Here is a 25,987-nt window from a genome sequence, read left to right as displayed (position 1 = left end):
CCCCCCCCCCCCTTATAGCTACCTCACGTGCTGCCATACAGTAATGGTAACTTTGCCATTATAACCTTGACTTTTATATTGTCTGCAGATTGACTTCCCTGTTAGCAAGAAATGAAGTCAACTATCACTACAAAATTACAGGAATCATGGTCATGGGCCCGGATCTTCGATATGGATCCTTGATTATCAACCAATGCTTCTAATAAAAGGTCAAGTCCACCACTGAAAATGTTTAATTTGAATAATGATAAAAAAATCAAACAAGCAAACTCAGATATGAACGACTTTACTAAACCACAAAATTGTAAAACAATAGAAATTCCTCATGTTCAGGTAGGAATAAAACTTTGTTTCACATATGAGGAAAACTTTAAAACATTTCATATTTCACCAAAAAGTGAGTGGTTGATGTTATCATTTCCCTTGCATACCGACCAGAATTATAACTGTTTTGTGAAATACTAAGCGAAACTTTGAAATGTCATAACTTTATCATTTTCCACCCGATTTTCATGAAATTTTCAGTGCTATATGCTTGTTGGATTTTTAGAAATCTTATTATTCAAATCAACTTTTTGTTGGGGTGGAACCGTCCTTTAACCATGAGAGATTGACTTGCTTTTTGAAGATCTAGAAGTACCATCCCAACGAATTGTTCTAAGGGACAATTCGTTGGGATGGTACTTCTAGATCTTCAAAAAGCATTTGATACAATTAATCACGGCATCTTATTGAAAAAATTACAAATAATGGGTTTTAACCAGGCTACTGTAGCAGGTTCAAATCCTACTTGTCGAATCGACATCAAGTAGTGGCTATTCGCGATATTCGTTCCAAAATTATGCCTATAACGTGTGGAGTTCCACAGGGAAGTATTTTAGGCCCAATCCTATTTTCAACTTATATCAATGACATGTCTATTTGTATAAAAGCTGGCTGTAAACTATTATTGTATGCAGATGATAGCGTACTACTTTGTTCAAATTCCAACCCAAAATTTGTTGAGGAAAAACTTAGCGAACAGCTGTCTACATGTGTCGATTGGATGACTGATAATAGATTATCGTTACACTTAGGCAAAACCGAAAGCATTCTGTTTTGTTTTAAAGTAATCATAAAACTTCATTTGAATTTGAAGTATCGTGCAATAATAAAATAATTCAGAGGAAAGAATCTGTAAAGTATTTAGGCATTAAGTTGGCTAGCTCCCTTTCATTTTCATCTTTAGTAGAATCAATCGTAAAAAAGGCGACTGCCCGTTTGAAATTTTTGTACAGGTATCAAAGTTGTATGGATCAAAAAGCAAGGCGTATTCTCTGTTTTGCACTTATTCAGAGTTTATATGACTATGCTAACCCTGCTTGGTTTAGTGGCATAAGCGAACTCGATAAAAAGAAGTTGAAAATTAGAATAAAATGGTTAGATTCATTAACTGTTCTGGTCCCAGAACCCATGTTGGCTATACCGAACTCTCTGGAGCAGGTTTTCATGAAGTCAAAAGATCAAAGCAGCTTATTTTGCACCACGTGCATAAAATCTATCACAATAGATCGAATCATTACATTGGATCAAACTTTAATCTCGTTACCGAAATACATAACTATAATACAAGAAACAGCCATTTCAACTTTTGCTTATATACCAGAAAGGATAGGGAGTATTGGTAACTCCTTTTATTACGATGCTATAAAACATTGGAATTCCCTTCTCAATTATATAAAGGAAATAGGAAACTTTTTGCATTTTAAGAGGAAATTGAAAGAATATATCTTTCACTTGAGAGTCAAAAAGAAGATGCAAATGATATGTTATACGGTTGATTTAGCCTGAATACTGACCTAGGTCTTTTCTCTTCTCTACCAGGTATTATTATGTACATAGTGTGGTTGAAGCTTCGATATGTCCTTTCTTCTATTCTTTCTATTTCTTTTATCTCTTCCTATTCTCCTCTTCGTGTTGTTATTGTCGTCACCGTTTTTGCTGTTGTTCTCCTTATTTATTTTCCTTCGTTATCAGTTTCTTCCGTCTCCTTCTACTCCTCGTCCCCACTATTCTTCTGTTGCTCCTCTTCCTTCTCCTTCTTTTCTTCTTCGTTATATTCTTGTATATATCTTATTTATTGTCTATATATCTTATTTATTGGTAATACTAAATTCTGATTTTTTTTCTTCATTTTTAATATGTAAATAGTATAATCGTACCATTTTATTATATTAATTCAGGACCCCACTGTACATAAGCTTTCGAGCTTTCGTGTGTCATCCTGTGCAAGCCTGTTGTTTAAATGCTACTGTATAATATGTTATGGTGACTTGCCAAATAAATAAATCAATCAATTGATCACGCTTTGCCTATATATTGGCTTCAAATTAAAGCAAGTTGAATATTAATCGCATGATTATGTATATTCGGCGGTGGATGTATAAGATCAATTGGTTCAATAAACTATTATTTATTGATTTGCAAAGCGCATTTCTTTATTTCTTTTTCCACTTCTTTTCTTTTCCTTCTCTTTCTCTCCCTTAATGAGTCCTCGTTTCTCTACTCCCCTTTCTTCATCTCTTTCTCTCGATCTCCTCCACTACCTCTCTTTCCAATCGCACATGTGGTCATTATGAAAAATACGAGACATTTGGCTTCCTCCTGCTCGTACGCACGGGCGTCCGTCGATATAACACACTATATTTTTATGAAAATATGCACCCTTTTTCTTAAAAGTTGATGGAGAGGGGGAAAAATTAATCGTCTCAAGTCGGGGTATTCAGTAATGAGTACAGGAGAAACTATATTTCACTGATTTTCATGATTCATTCCATTTGATTAACTCATCTATTCGTGTTTTGGGGCTAATCTTTCCCTTACGCATTGCTTTTTGGCAGAAGTTCTATGGAAAATGCACCTTTTTTCACACAAACTTTGAGACACTCTGTATTCATTCCCCCATTGCTCGAGAATGAACGGGCAGTTAACGACGGGGTGAAAGATTTATTGAAGAATGGAGTGTATATTTCACGAAAATGAAAGCCATTACCCCATTGGATGTTAGATCAATACGTGTTTTTTAGATGAAGTTAGTTGTCGAATAGGCTCTCCTGGCATTTGAGGTCTCTATCGGTGACGTCACTCAGGATTGTCATGCCTGAACCATCGGCCGGGCAGGGGTCGCAATGGTAGTATGATTTATGCATAATGCACTCGATATATACAATAATCTTGTCCTCCCGTTTAAATGAATGTGAAACTCATATAATTTTCATCAGAGCATTCAACAGGAGTACTGTAGTACACATTTCTTTGTTATAAGTGAATTAAAGTCCCTCCAGTGAGTTTGATCACCCCTATTTAGAAAATGTATCACCCCTAAGTTCTAACAGTCAGCTGTTTGCACTCAGGGTCACTCCGTGACCTGTGTGTGCGTTCAAGAGTTGTACACGATTTTCTGTCTCATTTAGGCAGAAATCTTTCATAATGCATTTTGTCCTTCCACTCTCTTCCCCCTTCATATATTTCATCTCGCTCTCCATTTTGACCCGTTCAAAATCAAAACCTCATTTTTTTATGGTTTATAGAACTTTTCAAGTTGGGGTGGGGTGGGGAATGCTCTACAAGCACGAGTCATGTGAGTGTATTGCACTGGAGCTAGGGTGTCTGTATACTATCTAAGTGTGCGAGAAGAAAACAAAACAGAAAATGAGATAATCGGTTTACAGGACTAGCCTATATGTTTATCTAAGAATATTTCATTAAAAAAATATTTTTTCCACTTTGAAATAGGGGGGGGGGGGGGGGGCTGATTGTACAACCCTCCGGCCCATCCGAACTCCAGAAAGCTATAATGGATTGATGCAGGGGCAGACCCAGGATTTTCCAAAGGGGGGGGGGATTTTCCCGAGGAAAATTTTGACAAGCAAAAGAAAGAAAAAAAAAAGGTCTTCAGTCTTCACTTTCAAGGGGGGGGGGCACACTTCTGTTTTAACTGCACTTTCACATTACAAATTTTAATTGTACGTGCCTCTCAAGGGGGGATGGGCCACCCCCCCCCCCCTCCTGAGATGGATGGATGTATGCATGCACACATCCCTCCTTCCCATCCCCCCCCCCCCCCGGCCGGCTCTCGAGCTCCCTGATATTACGCAATTCAACCCCAAATTCAACCAGCTGATCCGTAAAAGCGCGTATATCCGGTTTTGTTACTGAGAAATAAAATACCGGTAACAGATTCGGAGAGTGAGAAAATTAGAACCCGTGACAAAAATATTGGGAGATCGTCTGGAGTGCAGTGTCAAGCTTCATTTTATGAGTTATTTTGAAGATAACACTTGATCGATTTCGCCATGTCTACTGAACCTGGAGTAGAAAGTACGTATCATTTGGGACACATTCGGTAACAATTTGTTTTTGTATGCGAACACTTGTTCACGGCCGGAGCTCCCGCTGACTTCGTCGGCGCCGGCGGGAGCGCCGTGCATCCTGGCCTGGGTCTGGGCGCGGCCGAGCTAGGTTTCGTTGACGTTGTGAATGTGAGTTGTCGTGTGCAGCTGGTACTACTTAGTAGATCTATACCTTCTTGTTGTGATTGAAAGCTTTGGTGTGAAGGATCTAAGAATTAATGAATAATGGAGTGTGAATTATTAGGGAGTGTGGTCATTTTATTCAATGTTAAGAATAAGATGGCGGTACCTCGAGGCTCGAGCAAAGTTCGTGCAGGCTCCACTCCACTTTACTACTGCTAGTGCTAGTGCTACAAATAGTATGGCAGTGTATCCTATTACCGGACACCTTTATTTCAGTGCTTTAAAAATGACAATTCGAGGAAATACAATGAAGAAAAATTATACCTTGCTATTCCAAATATTCTGAAAACTATGAATATGATGAAATTATTTTATATTTTCCAACCGTTTTCTTTGCACCACACTTGCCGCATACCCCTCCGCGAAAAACAATTATTTTCGTGCGTGACAAGTTACATCATAATTCCGGACACGCGATGGACGGGTAAAAATATTCTTGATTATAATGATGTAAGAAAGAGTTGGTGTGACTTTTTCATGATATATCATCTCATGAGTAAATTCTAAGTTTTTGTTTGCTTTCTTATATCGATTTTGAGCAGATCTTTGTAATAAATAGGGGTTTGCTAACTAATTTAATTTTTAGAATTTTTTTTGATTGCATGTTCGATATGGCACTTTCCAGTATTAATGCTCATTCATATCATGACCCTCAGTCAGGTTCTGTCGATGCGCAGACGATCCTTGACGGCTCTCTATCTACCTCGCGCGCACTGACGGCCGGGGTACATACCTTGAGAACTAGCCGTCAACGATCTGGGGCCTGTTGCATGAAATGGTCTTTCGTAGAACCATTCTACGTAAGAACGAGATATCGCTCAACTGTTTCACAAAGCCGATTTGGGCGATACGAAGAATGGTCCTTGGAAAGACACCTCCAGACATGTCCTACGTAGGCATGATCTTCTTTGCACACCGCCCGCCACCGTCGGCATTGAGAGAAAATGCGTTTACGGCAAGCCACACTGACATAATCACCTTTAAACATATATTTTAGGGGGTTGATGATGCATTTTATCTGGGATGGCGCCAAGTTATTCTTTGTGTGCAGGGGCTAGTTGTCATCAATTTCAGGTCGACAAGACGACCAAAAACGGATGTCATTTTAACTTCTCCGGGGGTAATGTAGGCCCAATTTTTTTTAAATATGTTTTCTTTTATTCTCCCTCCGTCCTATCCCCACCCCTATTCCATTAAAAAAGAAAATAAACTTGAACTATCGAAATGGGCAGCACTGCACTATCTCTCTGACCGCTCATGCTTTCTCATTGTAGACAATTAAACAACATGAAAAAAAGGAAAAAAAAAGTATTTATTACGTTCAGCTAAAAAAAGGAATAATACAAAACTAAGATGTTAAACATGCTAAATTTATTTTTATTTCATTTCCATTATGATTATTATTTTTTGATGAGATTAATTTTAATCAATGAAAATTAATTCTTGGATATGGGATACAGTGAAACAAACAATGCAGTAACAAAATAGCTAATTGAATTTAAGATACAGATTAGACCTATAGCTTACGAATCCATCACAATAATTACAAATGAAGATAAGTTCATCAAATAAAATATTATGGAAAGACCATGCGAATAGGCACATTTCAAATCATAGGGTAGGCCCCTTTCGGCTCCTATATATTATGTCATGTTAAAAGAATTGAAACGTTGAACATATTTTGTATATTCAAGTATATTATTATAATTATAAGCTTCCATAAATTAAGTGATCAACTTTAAATATTACCAACGTTTATGATCGTTGTAATTTTTAGCATTATTTCTGTTAATAGCATTTTTTCCATTGCGGATTGCACAACTTTTTCTATGTTTTAATTATTATTGCAAAGCACGACTTTATTCACTGGAACATGTTTGCAGCAATGTTCATGTTTCTTGTCTTCGGTTACTTTTCATGCAACTGAGGTATGTTTATACTCTAAACACTCACATTTGTATTTCTTGCGTTATATCTAACAAATAAAATAAATAAATTTGATTTTTCACACGCAGCCTCTCATATTTTCCTTTTTAGTCTCATACAATCAGACACTGTTGATTTTGTTTACCCCATTCAAACCCTATTTTTACCTCTACAAATAACATATTAACACATAATTTGCAAAATTATCACTATATATAAGTATTCTTTAAAAATACAGAATATTGAACAAGTAAAATGTCGAAATTACTTAGTTAAATCAATTTTTATATCGGACAAGGGTCTCTTTCGTTGAAATATCAATGAAAGGTGTCTCTAAACGGACACCGTGTTATAAATAAGGCAAATAATGACAATTTCGATTTTATTCAGTTATGTTTGTGAATCTTCATTTTTTTTCTCTTTTTACCTCATGAAGTAAGCTCCATACATCAATTCAACGATCATTAATAATTAAAACATCATTTGATCTCCTTTTATTGAAATAAATGATTTTATGAAAAGTCGTCATTCCAAAATAAAAGGTTCAGGTGACGATGAAGACTAAATATTTTTCCGATACTATCGATATAAAACGATGTCGCGGACTTGGAAGACAAAATTACCTTCGTGAAACGGAAAGCGCTGATTTGTCGCCAATCTTCCTATCTCGGAAGAATGGTCCTAGGACGTTCCTACGTATCGCTCATCTCGTCATGCAACAGGCCCCTGATCGATTGAGCGGATGAGATTGAAATTCGGCGAATCAGGCCCGAAATTAGGTCCGTACTGCCATCAGAAAATAGATCAATTGGGATCAATTGTTAATGCAAAACTATGTTATATGATATTTTAAGCATTTTCTGTCATTTTAGAGAAAAATAAGGTAAAAGTTGGATTTTTTCGCCTTGTTCTTGCAAACTTGTTCTTTGAATTGATCTGTGAAATTGAACTGCGGAAGTCTTACGGTACGAAATTGATTTCGTACGCAGTAATATGCGCGTCCGGAAATATGATAGTGTCCGGTGATACAATACGTGACTATACAATACACTCCACCTACCCGAACTTCAGGACAGTTAACTTGATTGGATATTCCGAGTCACAAAGGTGGGATGAAAATGTTATTTATTGTAAAAATTATAGGAAAAAAATATAAGGAGATAGAAATATAGCTTAATTTCTTATTCTTCACCCGTATCACTCCGTGTCCATCCTCCGGTTATCCTTAAAATTGGTGATTTTTTTTGGCCAGTATCTATTTCCTCACACCTATTAATTATTCACGGCCGATTTCAAAACATCGCATGCGATCAGTCGCAGGTCAAACAGCATAAATATTTATATTATATTGGATGGCTCAGAAAATACCAAAAATACTCTAAGAGTTTAGGAAAATATTCCACTGACTTACCTATGTCAATATATGAGAAGCTTTCCTGCATCTTTTTTTTTTAGGGGAGGTAAGGAAGGGTCTCTTCTACTCATGCAGTTATTGTGTACTTTAATTGGATAAAATAAGATGAGATTGATTTTATTTATACACGGTTAAAAAGCCCAAACAGTTCAAAGATTGAACTTTACCAAAAGTTAAAGGAAAATAAAACCTTTGGAACGAGATAGCTTAAGTGTGAAAACAGAAAAATCAAAGAAACAGATTGATCAACAAAAGTTTGAGAAAAATTGGACAAATAATGAGAAAGTTATGAGCATTTGAATATTGCTATCACTAATGCTATGGAGATCCTAACATTGGCAATATGACAAAGATGTGTGATGTCACTTGTGAACAACTCTCCCTATTACTTTACTATATACATTTGTACTTCACTTAAACTGCCTCTTTTATCACATCTATCAGTAGATCATGTGTTCTCTCTATAGGAGGGCATATAATACAGATTAAAAAAAAATACATCATGGATGAAGTGTTTGTACCACCTTAAGAAAAAGCAAAAAGAGACATTTTGGTGTATTGTAGAGTCCATCAAAGGGAAAGTTGTTCACATGTGACATCACACATCCTTGTCGCATTGCCAATAGGAGGATCTCCACACCATTAGTGATTGCAATATTCAAATGCTCATAACTTTCTCATTATTTTTCCAATTTTTCTCAAACTTTCTTTGTTCTTGTTCTTTAATTTTTCTGTTTCGACACAAGCCTATTTGTTCCAAAGGTTTCATTCCCATTTAACATTGAATATACAATTGAAATAAGAAACATTACAAATGGTCTTTAAGAAACAATATAAACAACAATTATGTTAACTAAATGAACAGAAGCATCAATAAAATATTACAAAGGGATCATAGAATGATGAGGAGGAGGAGGCAGAGAGGAAGAGAATAAAAAATGAATAGGAAGAAGAAGAAGGGGGAAAAGAAGAATTGACAATGAATGTAGCTGAAGCATCTCTATAAAGGACAATTGGTCATTTCTTTGGGGTTCCAATCATTCTTTAATTATCTCAAATGATCCATATACTCCGTATGCTCCGTAAAAACTGTATACAAATGAAACAAATCGAACGAATAATAAATCAATCAGTCAAGATTTCTGACCATTTGCATTCTTTGTATCTCAACTCTGTTCATAATGATAACATGTCTTAAACCTGTATAACTCTTCATTCCTAACTATACTTCTATCAGAATGAATCAACCTTTCACTGTATCAAACTTGCATTAACCTTCTCAATTTCTCCATGTCATGCACTTAATTTACTCATAATAGTACATCAACCTAACAGTGGCCAACGTTTGTTTACATTCTTTCATTCATGTGCATTTCGTTCTCGTGCCGTAATCTACATTACATAATGACAATTGGAATTTGCGAATCAACATTGGGTCGGCCGCCGGAAAGTAATGTACTGTACATCGGCCTAATGTAATGTACACACATTGAGTTATCTATCATGAATCTGTGCTTATTGAATGCACTTATACATAGATAATCTTATCATTGAACTTTAATTATTCTTAATAATCACTACCTTAGAGCGTTACATACCTCCTTTCTGCCTTCTTATGTGTATATTTTCATAATACACGTCGATGTCTCCAAATTAGACAGATTTCATCAACTGGAATTCGAAAATGGTGCCATTTCCTTATAGCAAAATTAGTAGCCTGAAGATGGCGCTACATAATTAAATTTAAACCAATCCAAATAATCGTCAAAAAAGATCAATCACTGAAACAATGAATATTTAAACCTTTTTCCATTTTGTTTTTAAAATTCAATTGAAATCTATACTGTATACAGTATGAAATTGTTTCCCAAATGAACTTTAATGCATTTGTACATGTATTGACTTTGTCTTGGTGTACTAGTATGCCAAGTACAAGTTGATATTTTTCATGAAATTTTAAAATCTTATCAAAGATAATGCATATATTAATGATACAAAGGTCAAAAGGTTTATGAATATAGAACAATAAATGGAGTAATATTTGTTATCAACTTGAGATATAGATCTTGTATATTCTAGTGAATTTATCAAACTACTATTTACATTCATAGTCTGCTCATGTTGTCTTCTACAAGTTGTACATGTAGAGTAAAGCGCTTAGAGATCATGATATTAAGCGCTCTATAAATGCAATATTGTTATTATTACTGATGCCCTAGAGAATCATCTAGATATCGATGTTTGTGTACTGGAGAGTATACTAACAGGCATCAGCTTACTCATATATGTGTGTATTGTGTGTTTGATAATCAGACATGCACATGCCCAGTAGTATCAATTTTACCTGCAGGAAATGAAAGGTCATGTTACCAAATAATCTGTGGTAATGTGTGTATTGTTCATTAGATAGCTTGATTGTACATTGTTTAAGTGTCCTTTGAGTCAAAGATATGGAATTTTAATGAAAAAAAATGTAGGCTTGCTTTCAGGTTCTAATAATTTTTTGCTGCTCCATTCTTCAAGCATATGTGCAGATATCATTAGATTTTAGTCATCTACTTTATGAAACTAGAACTATCAACATTATTTTAATGTTGTACCTTGTAATGTATGATACAGAGTTAATTTTATATTTTCACACTTTCAAGTCTGATGTCTTACTGTTTTCACCAGTAAATCATTTATTATTATTTTTTTTGTTTTGAGTCCTCTCACCAAACATTGAGTGTATACAGTTTACAGCCTCTTCCAGTCCATTGAATTTTTCCTTCAATCTCTTTTTCCTTTATAAGCTTAAATATTTTTAAAGGGTACCAGGTATTTCAAAATGTTTAAATGTATTCTTGATGAAGCTCAAAGTGGGAAAAAGTAACATTTTAACTATATTGTCATTATGTTTGTCCTTTAGAGGTGCTGGTGACTGGTGCGTCTGGCTACATAGCTACACACATTGTAAAGCAACTCCAGGAAGCTGGCTACAAGGTCAGAGGAACAGTCAGGAGTCTCACCAACCCCAAGAAAGTAGGACCCCTCAAGGAACTCTGTCAGAATCCTGCCCATGAACTGGAACTCGTAGAAGCCGACCTCACAAATGATGAATGCTGGAAAGAGTAAGCTTACATGTAGTTTTTTCAGGTCAATTTGATTTGATTGAAAGGCAGTTAAGTTTGTCCAGGATTCAAAATTGATATCTCATTGATAGTGTTGATACAGAGTATTTTGTTCAAGACAGTTGTTAATTGTAAACTCATTTTTCTGATAAATATGTTATCTGTACATTACATGTTTTTAGGCAAACAGGATTTCATAAGTTACACAGAAAATCCTATAGCATTACTTTTTCAGAGTGATGTCATCAGTCTTGTTATTATGATGTCATGACTTCATTATGAGATTGTGAATCATTTTCAGTGTTGTGAGCTTGCCTATGGAAATGTGGACCAGATATTCAAGGATTAGTGCAGTTTTTGTCACCTTGCAACACAGCATAAATCCATGATGTCATACTATTTATGTTGGGGGACACTAGCGTACCTATGGGGGGCAGTCTGTCCCCCCTGACGAGCCACAACCCATGCAAAGTACGTATCCCTGCCATCCCCTGACGAGTTTGAAAGACCTTTTTGCCCCCCCCCCCCCGACGAGCTTGAAGACCTTTATTGCCCCCCTGACGAGCTTGAAAACCTTTTTTTTTTTTTTTTTGCTTGTCCAATTTTTGGCGGACGTTTTTGCCCCCCTGTTGAAAATCCTAGGTACGTCACTGTTGGGGGAGAGCACAATAGTTCAATCCTCCCTCTTTGAACAATTGGCTTGCTGCTTGAATTTATGCCAGCTTCTTGCAACAAATAAAAAAAATATATTGTGCTATAATTTGCATAATTGTTTTAATCCTTCTATCTCATTGATTTTGTAGGCAATACATTGAGAACTATGTAGTTGTTTGAATGAAGCTTTACCTTTTCTCTCTTTGGCAGTGCTGTCCAGGGATGTAGCCATGTTATCCACACTGCCAGCCCTTTCCCAGACAAGAGTCCTAAGGATGAGAGTGTTATTATCAAGCCTGCTGTAGAAGGTACAACCAGGGTCCTGCAAGCATGTGTAGATGTGGGCGGAGTCAAGAGGGTCGTACTCACCAGCTCTATACTTGCCATCAGTGGTATGTAATGTTTTTTGTTCAGGTAATACTAATGTGTATTTACAATGTTTATCATTGATATCAGCATTATTGCAACACCAGCAACTTCATCATCATCATCACCACTAAATTCATCATCATCATCAGTAGCATTATCTTCATCATTATGGTGGTTGATCACTGCCAACACAGATATCAGATATACATCATCACCCTCATCATCATCATCATCATTGTCATCATTATCATCATTATCATCATCATCATCATTATCATCATCATCATTGTAATTATTATCATCATCATCATCACCATCATTGTCATCATTATCATCATTATCATTATCATCATCATTATCATCATCATCATTGTAATTATTATCATCATCATCATTACCATCATTATCATCTCCGTCATCATCTTTACTATTATTGTTATCATCACCACTATTGTCATCAGTATGATCATCATCTTTATCACTGCAACCACAGATCATGAGCATCAGGAGTACCATTGTCATTGGTAACAACATCAAAACCTGCAGTATATTTGCCACGATTAATCATATTCTAAAACATTGAAAGTTAGTTTTTAGATAAATGATAGACTTCAACTCTCTATTAGACATTATTTAAACCTTTTTAAAAGTATAATGAAAGCTATTTTTGCTTCATTCCTTCATTCTAGATTTGACTGAGACTAATGAAGAACCCATCACAGAGGAAAGCTGGAGGAATATGAACAGTCCTATGGAGGATGCCTACGGGAAGAGCAAGGCGTTAGCAGAGAAAGCTGCTTGGGATTTTGTAGAGAAACTACCAGGTACATGTTTCTGCAGCCATGTAGACAGGTGCTCCAGCGCCTACCCTCTGTGCATAGCTGCCCTTGCAAAGAACATGTCCCACTGGGAATTGTTTTCTGGTAGTTTTCTGTCTGTTTGAGCTCTGGGATGTGAAATATGCTGATCTTTGAACCATTCAGAGCTCTTGTATATAAGATCTTCCTAGTATTTTTTTCCTTATGCAATTACTTTGATTTTTTTAGTAAATCATCTTTTGTCATTTTTTTCAAGCAATCTGCTTATAATGACAATCCTCCTCTTGCAAACTGTAAATGTTTAAATTATTTGGTAGAAGATCATATTTGTTTAGAATGACTTTTTATAAAGTCATTTTTTTCCTTCATGATTCATGCCAAATAACAATAACTAATATGCAACAGTATGTTTGTTATGTAATGACAAATGTATTATATTATGAAAACAATAAATCAAATAAAAAATAAAATCAAATCTTATTTTCAAACAGAAAGGTTGAGAATTCTGAGTCTGTCATGCCAGAATATACTGTTATCAGTGGTAAAGTATTTTCTCATTCTGGTGTTCTGACTAAACGGGTGGCGGCACCACAATTCATGCCAATAATTCTGATAATAAACCGCTTAATATTCTTTATTTTAGATTTCTCAGAATATTGGCATTCAAATTAAAAATCATATGAATGAAATTTTTCTATGCAAGTGTAATTGGCATTCTGAATTTCTTTATTTTGTTGTAGGGGCTTGTGTCTGTGATGTCTTCTGTGAATAGTGGTCAGCAGAGATTATTTCATCATGATTTTTATCTGAATCTGAATAGTTGGTTCAGCAAAATGTAGTTGAGAGACACACCCACATTAACTTAGTGAAGAGAGCAGCGCAGCGTGTGTGGAATGACCTTTATTGAAGTTGATTCAGTTTAGGTTTAAATGACTCCAGGGAGGGGCTATTTACAATCGAGGAGGGGAGGTAATTCCATTCCTTTATTGTGCGTGCTTACAAAGAAGGAATCTTGAAAAACACTGGCCTTATGATGAACCTGGAGGAATTTTTGGTTATTCTCCCTTGTATGTCTTGTGTTCGGTGGAACAAACTCATTTATCTTGATATTGAGGAGACCGGTGTTCGTTTTGTATAGCATACAAAGTATAGGTTTCTTCTTCTTGTCTATGACTATATTCTGCGGTAGTACATGACCTTTGTATTCTTAGACTTTACCAGACACCATCTTTGCAAAGATAGCATTATTAATTAAATCCATTTCTCTTGTACCCCTTTAGCTGAGTCTAAATTTGAGTTTACCGTCATCAACCCAGCAATGGTCCTTGGTCCTGTCATCTGCGGAGTTCCAGGAACCAGCGTGGAAGTGATCCGTCGTATCCTCGAACGAGACCCACCTGCTATTCCCAAGCTCAATTTCTCCGTATGTGATGTCAGGGATGTTGCTAAGGCTCACGTCATTGCCATGACGCACCCGGAGGCACCAGGTTTGTAAGAAGAATAACCCATTTAACCAGGACCGATGTAAATAGATTTTGAGTTGAGGCCAAATTAAAGGATAGAATTGACAAGCACCCTATTATTGTGTTAAGATTACAGGAATTGGCATTCCTTCACAGGAGATTGACCATGAAATATTCAACATTTGACCTGTACTACCTTTTTAATTCTTTTATTCTGTTTATTGTTTCTATTTATTTGTTTTTATCTTCTTTTTCTTCCTTATTTTTGTTTTCATTATCGCAACAATGCAGCTTAAAATGTAATTGCCACAACTGAACAACTGACCTCCATATTTTATGTTCAATGTTCTCTTGAAAAATAATATATGTCATTGTGAAAGTTCTAGAACTGCAGTTGTTGAACAAAAGTTTGTGTTAAATTCCTGGCAGGAATTTATTCCTTGAAATGCGTGTGCGCTGTAATCATAGTAATTACGGCAGCCAAGCTACAGCTGGGGTAATAATATCCAAGTCCTTTGAAAGCGCATAGAGACATTATTCATAATTGTGATATGCGCTACACAAGAACTGTTTATTATTATTATTAAGAATTTTTAAGAATGTTTGATTCATCCCTGTAAGTGTTCTGTCGAATATGTGTACAATATGTATGGGCAAGCAAAATTTTGATGACCATTGTTAATAAGAGCTTGAAGATGTCATTCAGATGTATAAATTAGGAATAATATTGTTTCGATGTTGTGATGATTCTCACAGGTCATCGTCATATCGTCGCTCCTCACAGTTTGTGGTTTCGAGAAATGGTAGATATCCTCAAGGAAGAGTTTGTAAATAAAGGTAAGACTCTTCGTGCCACTTTGTAATTATAACTTGATGTTGTGGGTGGTGTTTTGAGTATATTTTATCCTTTACTTTACTTAAATCCAACGATGTTTGTAGGACTATACCTGTTCACCGTGACTATCGTAAACCTTTATTCTAAAAACTGATATGATTTGATTCTGTCATGTTTTGTTTCATTTCACTTTCCCTTGCATTAATCTGGACCATCAGAAGACTAATTACATAGTAAAATCTGGTTCATGTTTCTGGACAAGTTTTGTTGCCACATTGGTGCTATGAAATTGAAATGATATTGGGAATACGGTTTATTTGTTGAAACAAGAGTATGACATATAGTTTGGTGCGTGATAGTTTAATCTTCACAGAGATATATATGGAAATAAACAAATATATGGGTATTGGAAACCTACCACATCGATTCACTTGAATTTCAGTTACATTTTGTAATTTTCATTGTTTTGTTTTGATTTTTATTTTGTACTTAACCATATCTTGTGTCTAATTTTCAAATGATCAATACTTGTGAAAATTTGTTGGCTCTGCCAATTATTTGTGTAATTCCTTATTGGAGGCAGCCCCCATGCCATCCACTTATTTTTCTATTTATCTTATAATGCCTCTTAATTATATATCTATTATTGCAAAGTGAGGTAAATGTGAATTTGAAACATCCTCATGTAGGTTACAAGCCGCCAAGTCTGATGGCCCCACCCGTTCTTCTAAAGGTAGTAAGCTGGTTTGATTCATCTGTCAAGTACATTCTACCACTACAGGGGCACAAGGCTACATTTTCAAACCATAGGGTAAGTAGAGTTCTAGGTTCCCAGCCCATCGGGGAATCAGGGAAAATTATTTTACTTTTTTTCCAGTCAGAGAAATATCAGGGAATTTGATTGAAAAAAATACCTGAAATGAGGGAAAAATCAGGAAATTTTGATCGGCCCAAAAGTCGAAAGCACGGTAGTCAGTCACTCTTATATTTTTTTTCATATCAAAACAACATTCATTGAATGACTGGTTATGGTCAAGCCTTGAAATAAGCACCTGTGAGCCGGGGGCAATTTTTTTTTTAATTGCCCCCGCTCACGGGCTTTTTACAGGAACCGGGGGCAATTTTGAAAAATATATATATAACGGTGAACCACACCACAAATTTGTTTATCGTAAGCAATTTTTTAATTAGTACATGAATAGCATATGCTAAGTATTTGGCTTATTCAAACATTTAAGAAATCAGATCTAAATGTTTAAGTGTTTTGACACCCTCACTCCACATCCCCTTTACAACCACACAGACATGGGCTTATTTATTTTTCGTCTTTAATGAACCATGATCAATGAACCCCCCCCAAAAAAAAAATCTAAATAAATGAATAAAATAAAAATTTAAAAAAGAGAGAGAGATGGAGAAAGATAGAATTCAGATCAAATAATAAATTTAGGAAAAAAAAATAATTTTTAAGGTTTTTTTTTATGGTTTGAATCACGGGAGTGGGTGAGTGTTTGTGTGTGATTGTGGCTGTGAGGTGCACTTGGATTGCATATAAATTATGTTAAAGAAATTAAGAAACGAAATCAATAAATAACTCAGTCTATTCAAATTCCAGCACATAGCCACAGGCTATGTACATGTATTGTAGGTTCACGTACCTTAAGTTTTTCACAAGTTATTTGAAAACGCAGATCTCCACAGAAAATGCCTTTCATTCTGGGAGAGTCTGAATTCGGTGAAAATGTATTCATTAATAACTTAAATATTCATCACAATGAAGAAATCATAAAGTTTTTTGACAGTTTTCAAAAATTAACATGAAATCTAAACTCTATCTCAAACGGAAAATCACCATCACTTAGGCCATTACTGATAGAATTCTCACCCAGAGCTCTGGCAGACAACATGAGCTCAAAACTGGCTTGCTAACACCACACTCAAGTGCACGCGGCATCCTCCTATTTTTTTTAGATGGAGCCTTGTTTGATTATTCATTCATATTTACCCCTCTCCAGGAAAGAAATTAAAAAGCTACAATTCACAACTATAAGCTAAGTTATTTTGGATTATTAAGGCTCCGTTTTGACAAGCAAGGTCGGCGACTGTGAGGATAAGACTTACACATCGTATGTGCTGTGAACAGGGATTTATCTCCTGTGCAATTCGAATTACTATATCACAGAATTGTGACATCCCAACTGGAAATGTGTGCATTAGAAATTGCACATGGTGAAGTATGGAAAAACCGCTACTGGAAGAATGCGCGCACATGTATTACAGGAAAAAAAAAAGACGGACGTAGCTCACTTTTTATGGTGCAGAAAAAAGACGCACTTGGCAATTTTAAACTGTGTTTATCGTAAATTGAAAGTTATTTGATTTTGGCTTTACAGATATTTAAATTACATGTATGATATGGCTTCACTGCTCACTCACGGCGGGCGCAATTACCTGGAAAATATTTGCGCCCGGTTGTCAAAATTTTGATGATTTGGGGGCTTCATGGGCGCAATTGATGGCGTTATGAGCGCGAATTTGCGCTCAGCGCCCGCTTATTTCAAGGCTAGGTTATGGTGGTTTTTTAGTGTGTTTTTTTTACATGTAATTCACTGCAACAACTTAGAAAACATGTGAAACTGGGAATGGGTTTGAATAATTATCTGGGAATTTTCAAACTTCATCAGTGAAAAATCAGGGAAATTTTTTTTCTTGAAAAGCTGAAAATTGAAAACCCTGGGGTATTTGTCTCGCCTGAATGAAGTTCGGGAGTGACATAATAATCAAATTTCCTGTTAGTCTGTTGGTCTGTCAGTTTGTTTGTCTGCTAGTCTGCTAAATGTTTAAGTTTTTGTTCAACTTGCTCTCATTTCTCTGTTTCTGCATCAATTATGTTCATACGATCCATGGGTAATACCACATGTGAGCTCATGAGGAAGACAAGGTCAAAGGTCGTCTAGGAGTCAAAAGATCGTTTAAAGTATTGCATAGTTGGGTATTTGGTTTGTGCATGTGTGGGGGGGAAGGGAGGGTGGGGAAAACACTTATTCATCCCTGAAAATAATATCATTATTAACATTATAATGAAAATAAATTCATGACTGCTAGTTAACATGGTTATCTGGTTTGATAACTGCGTAGTGGTACATTCAAGTACACCAGGGTAATAAGGCTAGACCATAAAATCACAGGAAGAATAACATTTTGTGCAAAAAAAAATACTTCTGGGGCTTTTCTTGGAGGGATGGGGGATATGACAATGATATCCACATATGGTTTCTTTTCTATATCCTATTAGACAGTAGGCCTACTTAAGCTTGTTTGACAATCACTGAATTTCATTAAACCTTTTCAGCGTCACAAGACTGCATCATAGGGTATAAATATCTAGAGACATTTAATTTCTACTTTTACCTCTACTCTTCAAAATATGACCAAATTCTTGGAAAGCACTAGTTCTTATCTACCAGATGTTTTTTGTTTGTTTAATAGAACTAATTGGGGCAGTGCCTGGGTATTTTGATTGGGAAGGGCCAAAGGTGACTTTTTTTCAATTGAATAATGAAAGTTACAAAGCAGTTCCACGTGTACCTCTCTTTCTCTTTGATGGGCGTCTTTCTTTCTGTTCCTCACCTTTGTCTTTTACTTTTATTTTTCCCTTTAATTACCTGAAAAAGATCATCATGGAGTGCTGCGCAATATTCCCAGTGATTCACTTAAATAGCATTATCAGTTTGATTATTATGTTGTTGAATTTTTTTGGGGGAAAAATTATAAGTTTTCCATGATCATTTCATCTTCATGCAGTGAAGTCAATAGTGTTATTTGTAATATGCTATAATTGTGTATAATTCGTAGTATAAAGTGAAATCTGTACTTTGAAATGCATGTTCTTCTTTTCATCAGTTTACTGAAGTACTTGGAGTCAAACCATATGATGCTAAGGATTCATTGATAGACATGGCTTACACCTGCATAGATAAAGGATTCATAGTAAAGAAGAAGCAATATTTCAATCCAAAGGATCAACAGACAGCAGAAGGCGCTAGTGCATCGTCATCATCGTAGAAATATCAATGGACCTTCAGTGCATTTAAATCATACAGCTTGTAAGCATTCTTTTTCCTATCAATAATAAGTATTTGTTTAGAATTAAAAAAAACTTATTTTCAAATTCTTGTACATGAGTGCCAAAGATTTACACCTCAATATAAACATTAAACACATGTATTTACATGCTATTTGTGAAGAAAAAATACCAGCCACCTTGCATTATTTGAAATAATGTCTGGCAATCAATATAACTTTTGTGTACAGTTACATGTAGTATTGGTTTCTCTTATTTGAATAGTCCAGACCTTCCAAGAACATGTAGTATGGATTTCCTGTCTTTTTATTACTGAAACTTGTGAATAATACTGATGGTTTCATGCAAAATACTGATTTCTTAAGTTTCAAATTCATGTGTTCTATGGTATTTCTCTGAAAATACTGATTTCCTTTCCAGGATACTGATTTTCAGGTTGTATAAAACTGAATTGTTCTTGTTCTGGTTGGCAACTCTGTAATTCACATTGACAGAACACCTCTAATCTACCTGTCTGTTCAGTCAAATTTCCTCCCTTTAGAGCCATTTGTATATTGAACACTTGTATATTTTAACACTATTTAGTGCACTATTACTCATTGCCAGTACTGTACATGTAGATTTATTATAACTATTAACTGAAATATACCATTCCTTTGTTAAGAGATGGAGATCATCAATGACAGCAATTTACTCAATTTTGGTGTCATATTCAGTTTGTCATTCTACTTAGATATATTAGATTGCTCAGAATAGAATATCACAAATTATTGAATTTTGCACAAATTGAAGATGAGTGCAATCCTAGTATTGGACCTCAGAAGTTGAATAAAAGCTGTCCAATATAATTAATATCATATTTTGTGATTATTATTCATTAGACGATGCAGTAAGTCCAATATACAAATAGCGAATAGGCATGAGTGCGATGGTGCGAGATTTCGCATGAGGTGAAAGAAAGATGCTCTATTCAACGAGGCGTTAGCCGAGTTGAATAGAGCGTTTGTTTCTTTCACCGAATGCGAAATCTCGAACCATTGCACGAATAAGAATATTCGCTATTTGTGTTGTACAACGCCTCGGAATCTAGCGAAAATATGAAAAAAACAAGAGTTTTTCCCTCCAGTAATCTATGAAAAGGGAGCAAAAATATTGAAAGCGAAAAGCAAAATCCCACAAGCCGGGCCCAGTACAAGCGCACATGATCTTGGACAGCATTGCGCATTTAGCCAGCGGGCTGTACGCGCATTGTCATCTTATTCAATGAAATCGCATTGTGACGTCACCTCCTAAAGCCGTGCAATGGTACATTTTGGATGGTACGTCTTGTGTGCAACGGTACGAATGTGTGACATTCAGCCTCCCATTTGATCGCGTACAACAAGCTAAGTAGGCGTTGTACAATATTGCACAGCTGGTTTTGCGTGTAAGCCTGTTTGTTAGATATCAGTGCATCCAGCAATACTCTCTGATATAGCACAGGCAAACCATGCTGAGCAACATGTGCATATCTTTTTGCATCATAAAAAGCCTTAAATAGATATTAATTATTCTGTAGGGGGTTTTATTAGTTGTTATTCAATCAGAAATCGTATTAAAAAGAAACTGAAACTAGCTTTTATTTGTTTTGTCTTGTTTTCTCTTCTACTCCTACTGATAACTATCAACTTCACTACAGTGTCATAACTTCAGATAACGGAGGCTTCACACTGATATACATTTGGGTTCAACCATTTATCTGGATTCCATCTTTAGCACTCCCCTTTACCGAACACCTGTATGTCGTCAGCCACACATCTGACACCTTCAAGACCTTCCAGCACCAGGTTCAGTTGCCTCTGGAACTCTTCAGGACCGGTGGACAGACCAAAAGGCATACTCTTCCATCGATACCGGCCATAGGGAGTGTTGAATGTTGTCAGCTCCGAACTAGCCTCGTCTAATTGGACATGCCAGAATCCGTTCTTCGCATCAAAGGTGCTAAACACCTTCGCATTAGTCAAGTCCGATAGGATATCTTCTATTGTTGCCATGGGATAGTGGTTTCGTTTCAATCCCTTATTCAGATCTCTTGGGTCTAAGCACACTCTTAGCTTTCCATTGGGCTTCTCCACACAGACAAGGCTTGGTACCCAAGGTGTGTGTGTCTCTATCCTTGCAATTATATTGCCTTCTTCAAGCCTGTCTAATTCTTCCTTTAGTTTGGTCTGCAAAGCCACTGGTACTCGTCTTGGTGGGTGGATCACCGGTGTAACTTCTTCGTCCACACTCATATGATACTCTCCCTCAAGTTTTCCTGTCCCCTCAAAGAGTACTCTCACAATCTGTGTCAGCCTTCAGCAACATTATGTTTTCCTCACAGACCTTGATCAATCCCATCTGCTGGGCTGCACTGCTTCCAAGTATTGGCATGCTCTCTCTGTCTATAATGATGCAATCCACTTGTATTTCCTTCCATTCTTGGGATTAATCATTTTCACTTGGGTCTTGCCAAGGGGAACTTGATTAAAGACAGTAAGTACAAGGTGCTTGCACTTGATGACTTCTTTTGCCAGCACCTTACGGATCACATTACATGTTGCTCTGTAGTCTACCGGGAACTTCACATCCTTCCCATCCAGCGTCATCAGCATGAAGATTTTCTTTTTGAATTTTACCCTGTCTACCCTGTACTCTGCATGCTCTTCTTCCAGCTCAACTATTTGAACTTCCTTAGATTCTTCATCTGAAGTTTCTGCTTCAACTACATGGACTGGTATTTTCTTTGGCTTCTTCTGATCTCCTCTGATCTTTACCTTGGTCTTTCTTGGCTTTGTTCCTGCACACACTAGAGAAATGATTTTTCCCACTGCGTGAGAAGTATTCTTTCCCGATTGCTGGACATTTCTCTTTTTAACTTTCATGACAACATCCACAGAATTTACACTGCACTGCCTGCAATTTCTTGGGTTTTCTTTATTGCTCACTGCACGAACCTCTTGTCGCTGATCACCGACAAGAACATCCACTCTGGCCTTGGAGAGCACAGACAGTTGACAAGCTTTGACACACTTGTCCAAATCAAGTGAAGAGTCTCGTAGAAGTCTCTCCCTCAGCATGCCATCTCTGATCCCGCATACGATCCTATCACGAATCAGAGACTCCTTAAACTCTCCAAAGTTACAGTGAGCCACCAACAGTTTTGAGTTCAGTTAAGAACGAATCAACTGATTCTTCGAGTAAAAAACCGTCCATAGTCTCATTCCTTTCTGGTTGACAATGCTTTTCAAAAACATCTAGAGCCTGGGCCAAAGTGACGTCTTGCACTGTTCCATTTGGTATTCTTGTTCCTTCAGGTTTTATTGTCTCGTAGAGCTCCCTTCCCTGTGGACCAACAAGGTAATTAGACAAGCTTCCTATGTAAAATGCGCAAACCTTGTAGCAATATTAAACAACACTATAATTTGGACTACATGGCTTGTCAACAAAATATATCAAAGTCCCAATCTGAACTGTATACACTAAAAAACATTTTATTGAGTTCACTTTCCAAATAAAACAAATCCCTTTACCTTCTGCAATAATTCATGCACATGAATTAAATTGAAAGTAGCCTATTGTAAGGCAATCTTTTTTTCTTTTCTTTTTTTAAAATCAATCTTTCTATGAATAATCCAAAGGCAGCATTTGTGAATCCGACATGATTAGGAAAAAAAATTCTGGGAATAACAAATTTGGTCAAATACTCCATATCTCATCAGCATCTCGGCTAAACCTGCTGTGAAAGTGATTTCAGACAAACATGGTCACCTATTTTCAATGGGTGTCAGATCTCTGGCTCCTCGGTTGTAGTAGCATGCTTGCCTTTCCTTGGCTGCTTTCATCTCCTCTCCAACCTTCTTTTGTATCTTTAGTTTGAGCAGCCTCTTGGTAGATGGTAGCACTGTCCCAGTTCTCCTGTTCATTATCCTCTGTATTGGACTGCTTTCTATACCTGGTGGGTGTTTCATAAAGCTGTTTGTAAGTTAAGAACGACTTTAAGAACGACTGGTGATCCTTTCTTTTGGTAAATGGTATATGCCATAGGCGATGGTTTAGCGCGTAAGAAAGGATCACCAGTCGTTCTTAAAGTCGCTCTGAACTTACGAACAGCTTTATGAAACGGCCACCAGGTGTTGGTGTGTTACGAAATGCTGGAAGGCTGAGGTATGGATCACTTCCTGCTGTCTTAGCATTCTTCAGCAGAGATTTCGCAACTTTTACACTGCTTTCTGCCTTCCCATTTCTTTGAGGGTAATGGGGAGACGATGTTGTATGTTCAAACTGCCACTTCCTTGCAAACCTCTTGAACTCGTCTGCAGTAAACCGTGGTCCATTGTCTGTGATAAGTTGATCCGTAATCCCGAATCGTGCCAACTGGCCCTTGAGTTTACTAATGACATTGGTGGAGGGTGTCTTCTCCAGATAGTCGACTTCCCAATAGCCTGAGTGCAATCAGACCACAAACCACTTGAGATCATCACTACAAAACCACTTCATCTAGCACCAAAGAGAGTGCTAAAGATGAAATCCAGATAAATGGCTGAACCCAAATGTATATCAGTTTGAAGCCTCTGTTATTTGAAGTTATGATACTGTAGTGCAGTTGATAGTTACAGTAGAAGAGACAACAAGACAAAACATTATTGACATATAATCCGAATAGAATCTTGATGTCAGGGTATGCTTAGATCTATATTTTATGTGCAATGTTTGATGCAGTGCTGCTGATTATTAGAAAATAATGCACAGAATCTCAGGAATTTTATTCTTTTTATCAGATTTTTACTCCTTAATTAATGAGGTGAATTTGTTTGTGCATAAATCTATTGTTTGTGGCCTGGTAATACTTGTTTTGAGTATTTGCTTTTGAAATACAAGTGTGTTAAAGGCACTTTTTCAGAAACAATCAAGTGTTGATGTTTTGTGATCATTGGAGTATTTTCATGTTGTGTACACCTGTCATTTATAAGTTGGTACCTGCTGCAAATAGGAACTATCAACTGCTGTCTTTTTGTGAAATATATAAAGATCTTCATTCTGAATGTCTTAGGCAGATCCCTTTTTATCCAAACATATATGTTTAAACTTGTGTTTTATTGTTTAATCAGATTAAACAAGACAATGATCAATACCGGGGAGGGGAGCCACTTACATTGACGAGTTGATACCATGCGCGACCCAAAAAACACATAAAAAGGATGTCTTTTTCAAGATAGGGCATGTTATGTACGTAACGTAATAAGGGTGTCAAAAACACTAAAATAATGAAAAAAGGATATCTATTTTGCTAGGAAAGCTGTGTTTATGGTCAAATTTGCAAGGGTAAAAAGACCAAACTATTAAAGGATGTACTTTTTGCCCCAACAGTCAACACTATGTGTTTAGAGTCCTATTTACCCGAGGTGTGGGAGGTGGGGCCGTAATAAGGCCAATGATGTAGGTATAGGTAAAACCGACGTCCGTGACATTAAATATCGCTGTACTTGTTTAGGGGTTCAATTCAGGGAATACTTGCCAAGGGTATTGTTTTGTTTACAATACTTGTTAAGGGGTGCATTTTCAGAATATGTAAAATACGTGTTTAGGGTGCTTTTCGGGACCCCATGGTCGCGCATGGTATCCACTCGTCAATGGAAGTGCCCCCCCCCCCCCCCGGATCAATACCATTTCAAGCTTGTATTGAGATGTTGGTCATTTTTATGTTTCTTATTATAAAATGGAAGCACGTTTATCTGTACTATGAATTATCTATAGGTGTCATGTTGTATTTGAATTCCTCTGTCACAATGTTAAGAAAAGTAAACTCATGATTGTTATCATATTTCATTATTTTGGAGAGAGTTAATATATTTCTAATGATGTATCAGATTTTAACATTGTGTATCTGTATTAGGAAATATTACTTATAGTTGTCTTGAGATTTGATCGATATTTATGATGAATTATTATTTATGTTCATGGTTAATTCTGTTAAAACTGATCAATATTTTGATATAATATTCTTTCTGGAGCCTGAAACGAGGGGCTTAGGAACTATGTTTGGAAACACTTGATTAGTTATTATACAATGCACAACTTTTTATTCTGTTTTTAACTAAATATGATTTGATTTGTGAATTTGTATATAACACCAAAAATTATCAATCAATGTACAGTGCAAACTTTTACTGCTCGATACTAATGAGACAATGAATATAACGTTTAGTAAATTAATGCAATACACTGGTTAGATGATAGAAGGCAGTGAGGACCTGTTACATTCCTATAAAGCATCAGAAATGTGTGCACCGTCTCTGCAATTTCGCCTTATGTTTTTTATACAGTATATATCAAAACATGGCCTTATTGGTTTAGATAATAGTAATAATAATAATAGGCATTTATATAGCGCCATCTATCTAGAAATATTCTATTCCGAGGCGCACAAAAAAAAAGATAACGGGCTGGGAAACGGTTTTCAAAGTGGGGGGGGGGGGGGCTGACCATGCAAAAATCACAATCATATGGTAATTTTTTTTACGTTGTGGTCACATTTTTGGAAAAAAGAGGACCGACTTGACTGAATCATATAGCATTAATCAATGCTTATTCCACATGTTCAGGGAGGAATTAATCACTGTTTCACTTGAAAATTATTTCCTATTTCATATGATAAAATACAAAAGAAATAGTGAGTGGATGACGTCATCAGTCTCTTCATTTGCATGCCAACCCGGATG

General features: G+C 36.3%; 1 protein-coding gene across 1 annotated transcript; it reads left to right on the top strand.

The window, feature by feature from the left end:
• Positions 1–4,218: 4,218 nt before the first annotated feature.
• LOC121413327 (phenylacetaldehyde reductase-like) lies at positions 4,219–22,458 on the top strand. Its single transcript, XM_041606111.1, has 9 exons — positions 4,219–4,359; positions 10,823–11,024; positions 11,889–12,070; positions 12,737–12,871; positions 14,146–14,352; positions 15,085–15,165; positions 15,853–15,974; positions 19,067–19,269; positions 20,926–22,458. Exons 1-8 carry the CDS (start codon positions 4,335–4,337, stop codon positions 19,226–19,228), a joined length of 1,116 nt encoding a protein of 371 aa, XP_041462045.1. The 5' UTR covers positions 4,219–4,334; the 3' UTR covers positions 19,229–19,269; positions 20,926–22,458.
• The last annotated feature ends 3,529 nt before the right edge of the window (positions 22,459–25,987 follow it).

The sequence above is a fragment of the Lytechinus variegatus genome, chromosome 4 (assembly GCF_018143015.1).
Source record: "Lytechinus variegatus isolate NC3 chromosome 4, Lvar_3.0, whole genome shotgun sequence".
NCBI lineage: Eukaryota > Metazoa > Echinodermata > Echinoidea > Temnopleuroida > Toxopneustidae > Lytechinus > Lytechinus variegatus.
This window is presented reverse-complemented; position numbering and strand designations above follow the sequence as displayed.

Excerpts from the sequence above, each read along its gene's own strand:
- LOC121413327 (XM_041606111.1), top strand. The coding sequence starts at position 4,335 with ATGTCTACTGAACCTGGAGTAGAAA. Across the intron at positions 11,025-11,888 it reads AATGATGAATGCTGGAAAGA|TGCTGTCCAGGGATGTAGCC; the intron begins GTAAGCTTACAT and ends TCTCTTTGGCAG. Across the intron at positions 12,071-12,736 it reads CTCTATACTTGCCATCAGTG|ATTTGACTGAGACTAATGAA; the intron begins GTATGTAATGTT and ends CCTTCATTCTAG.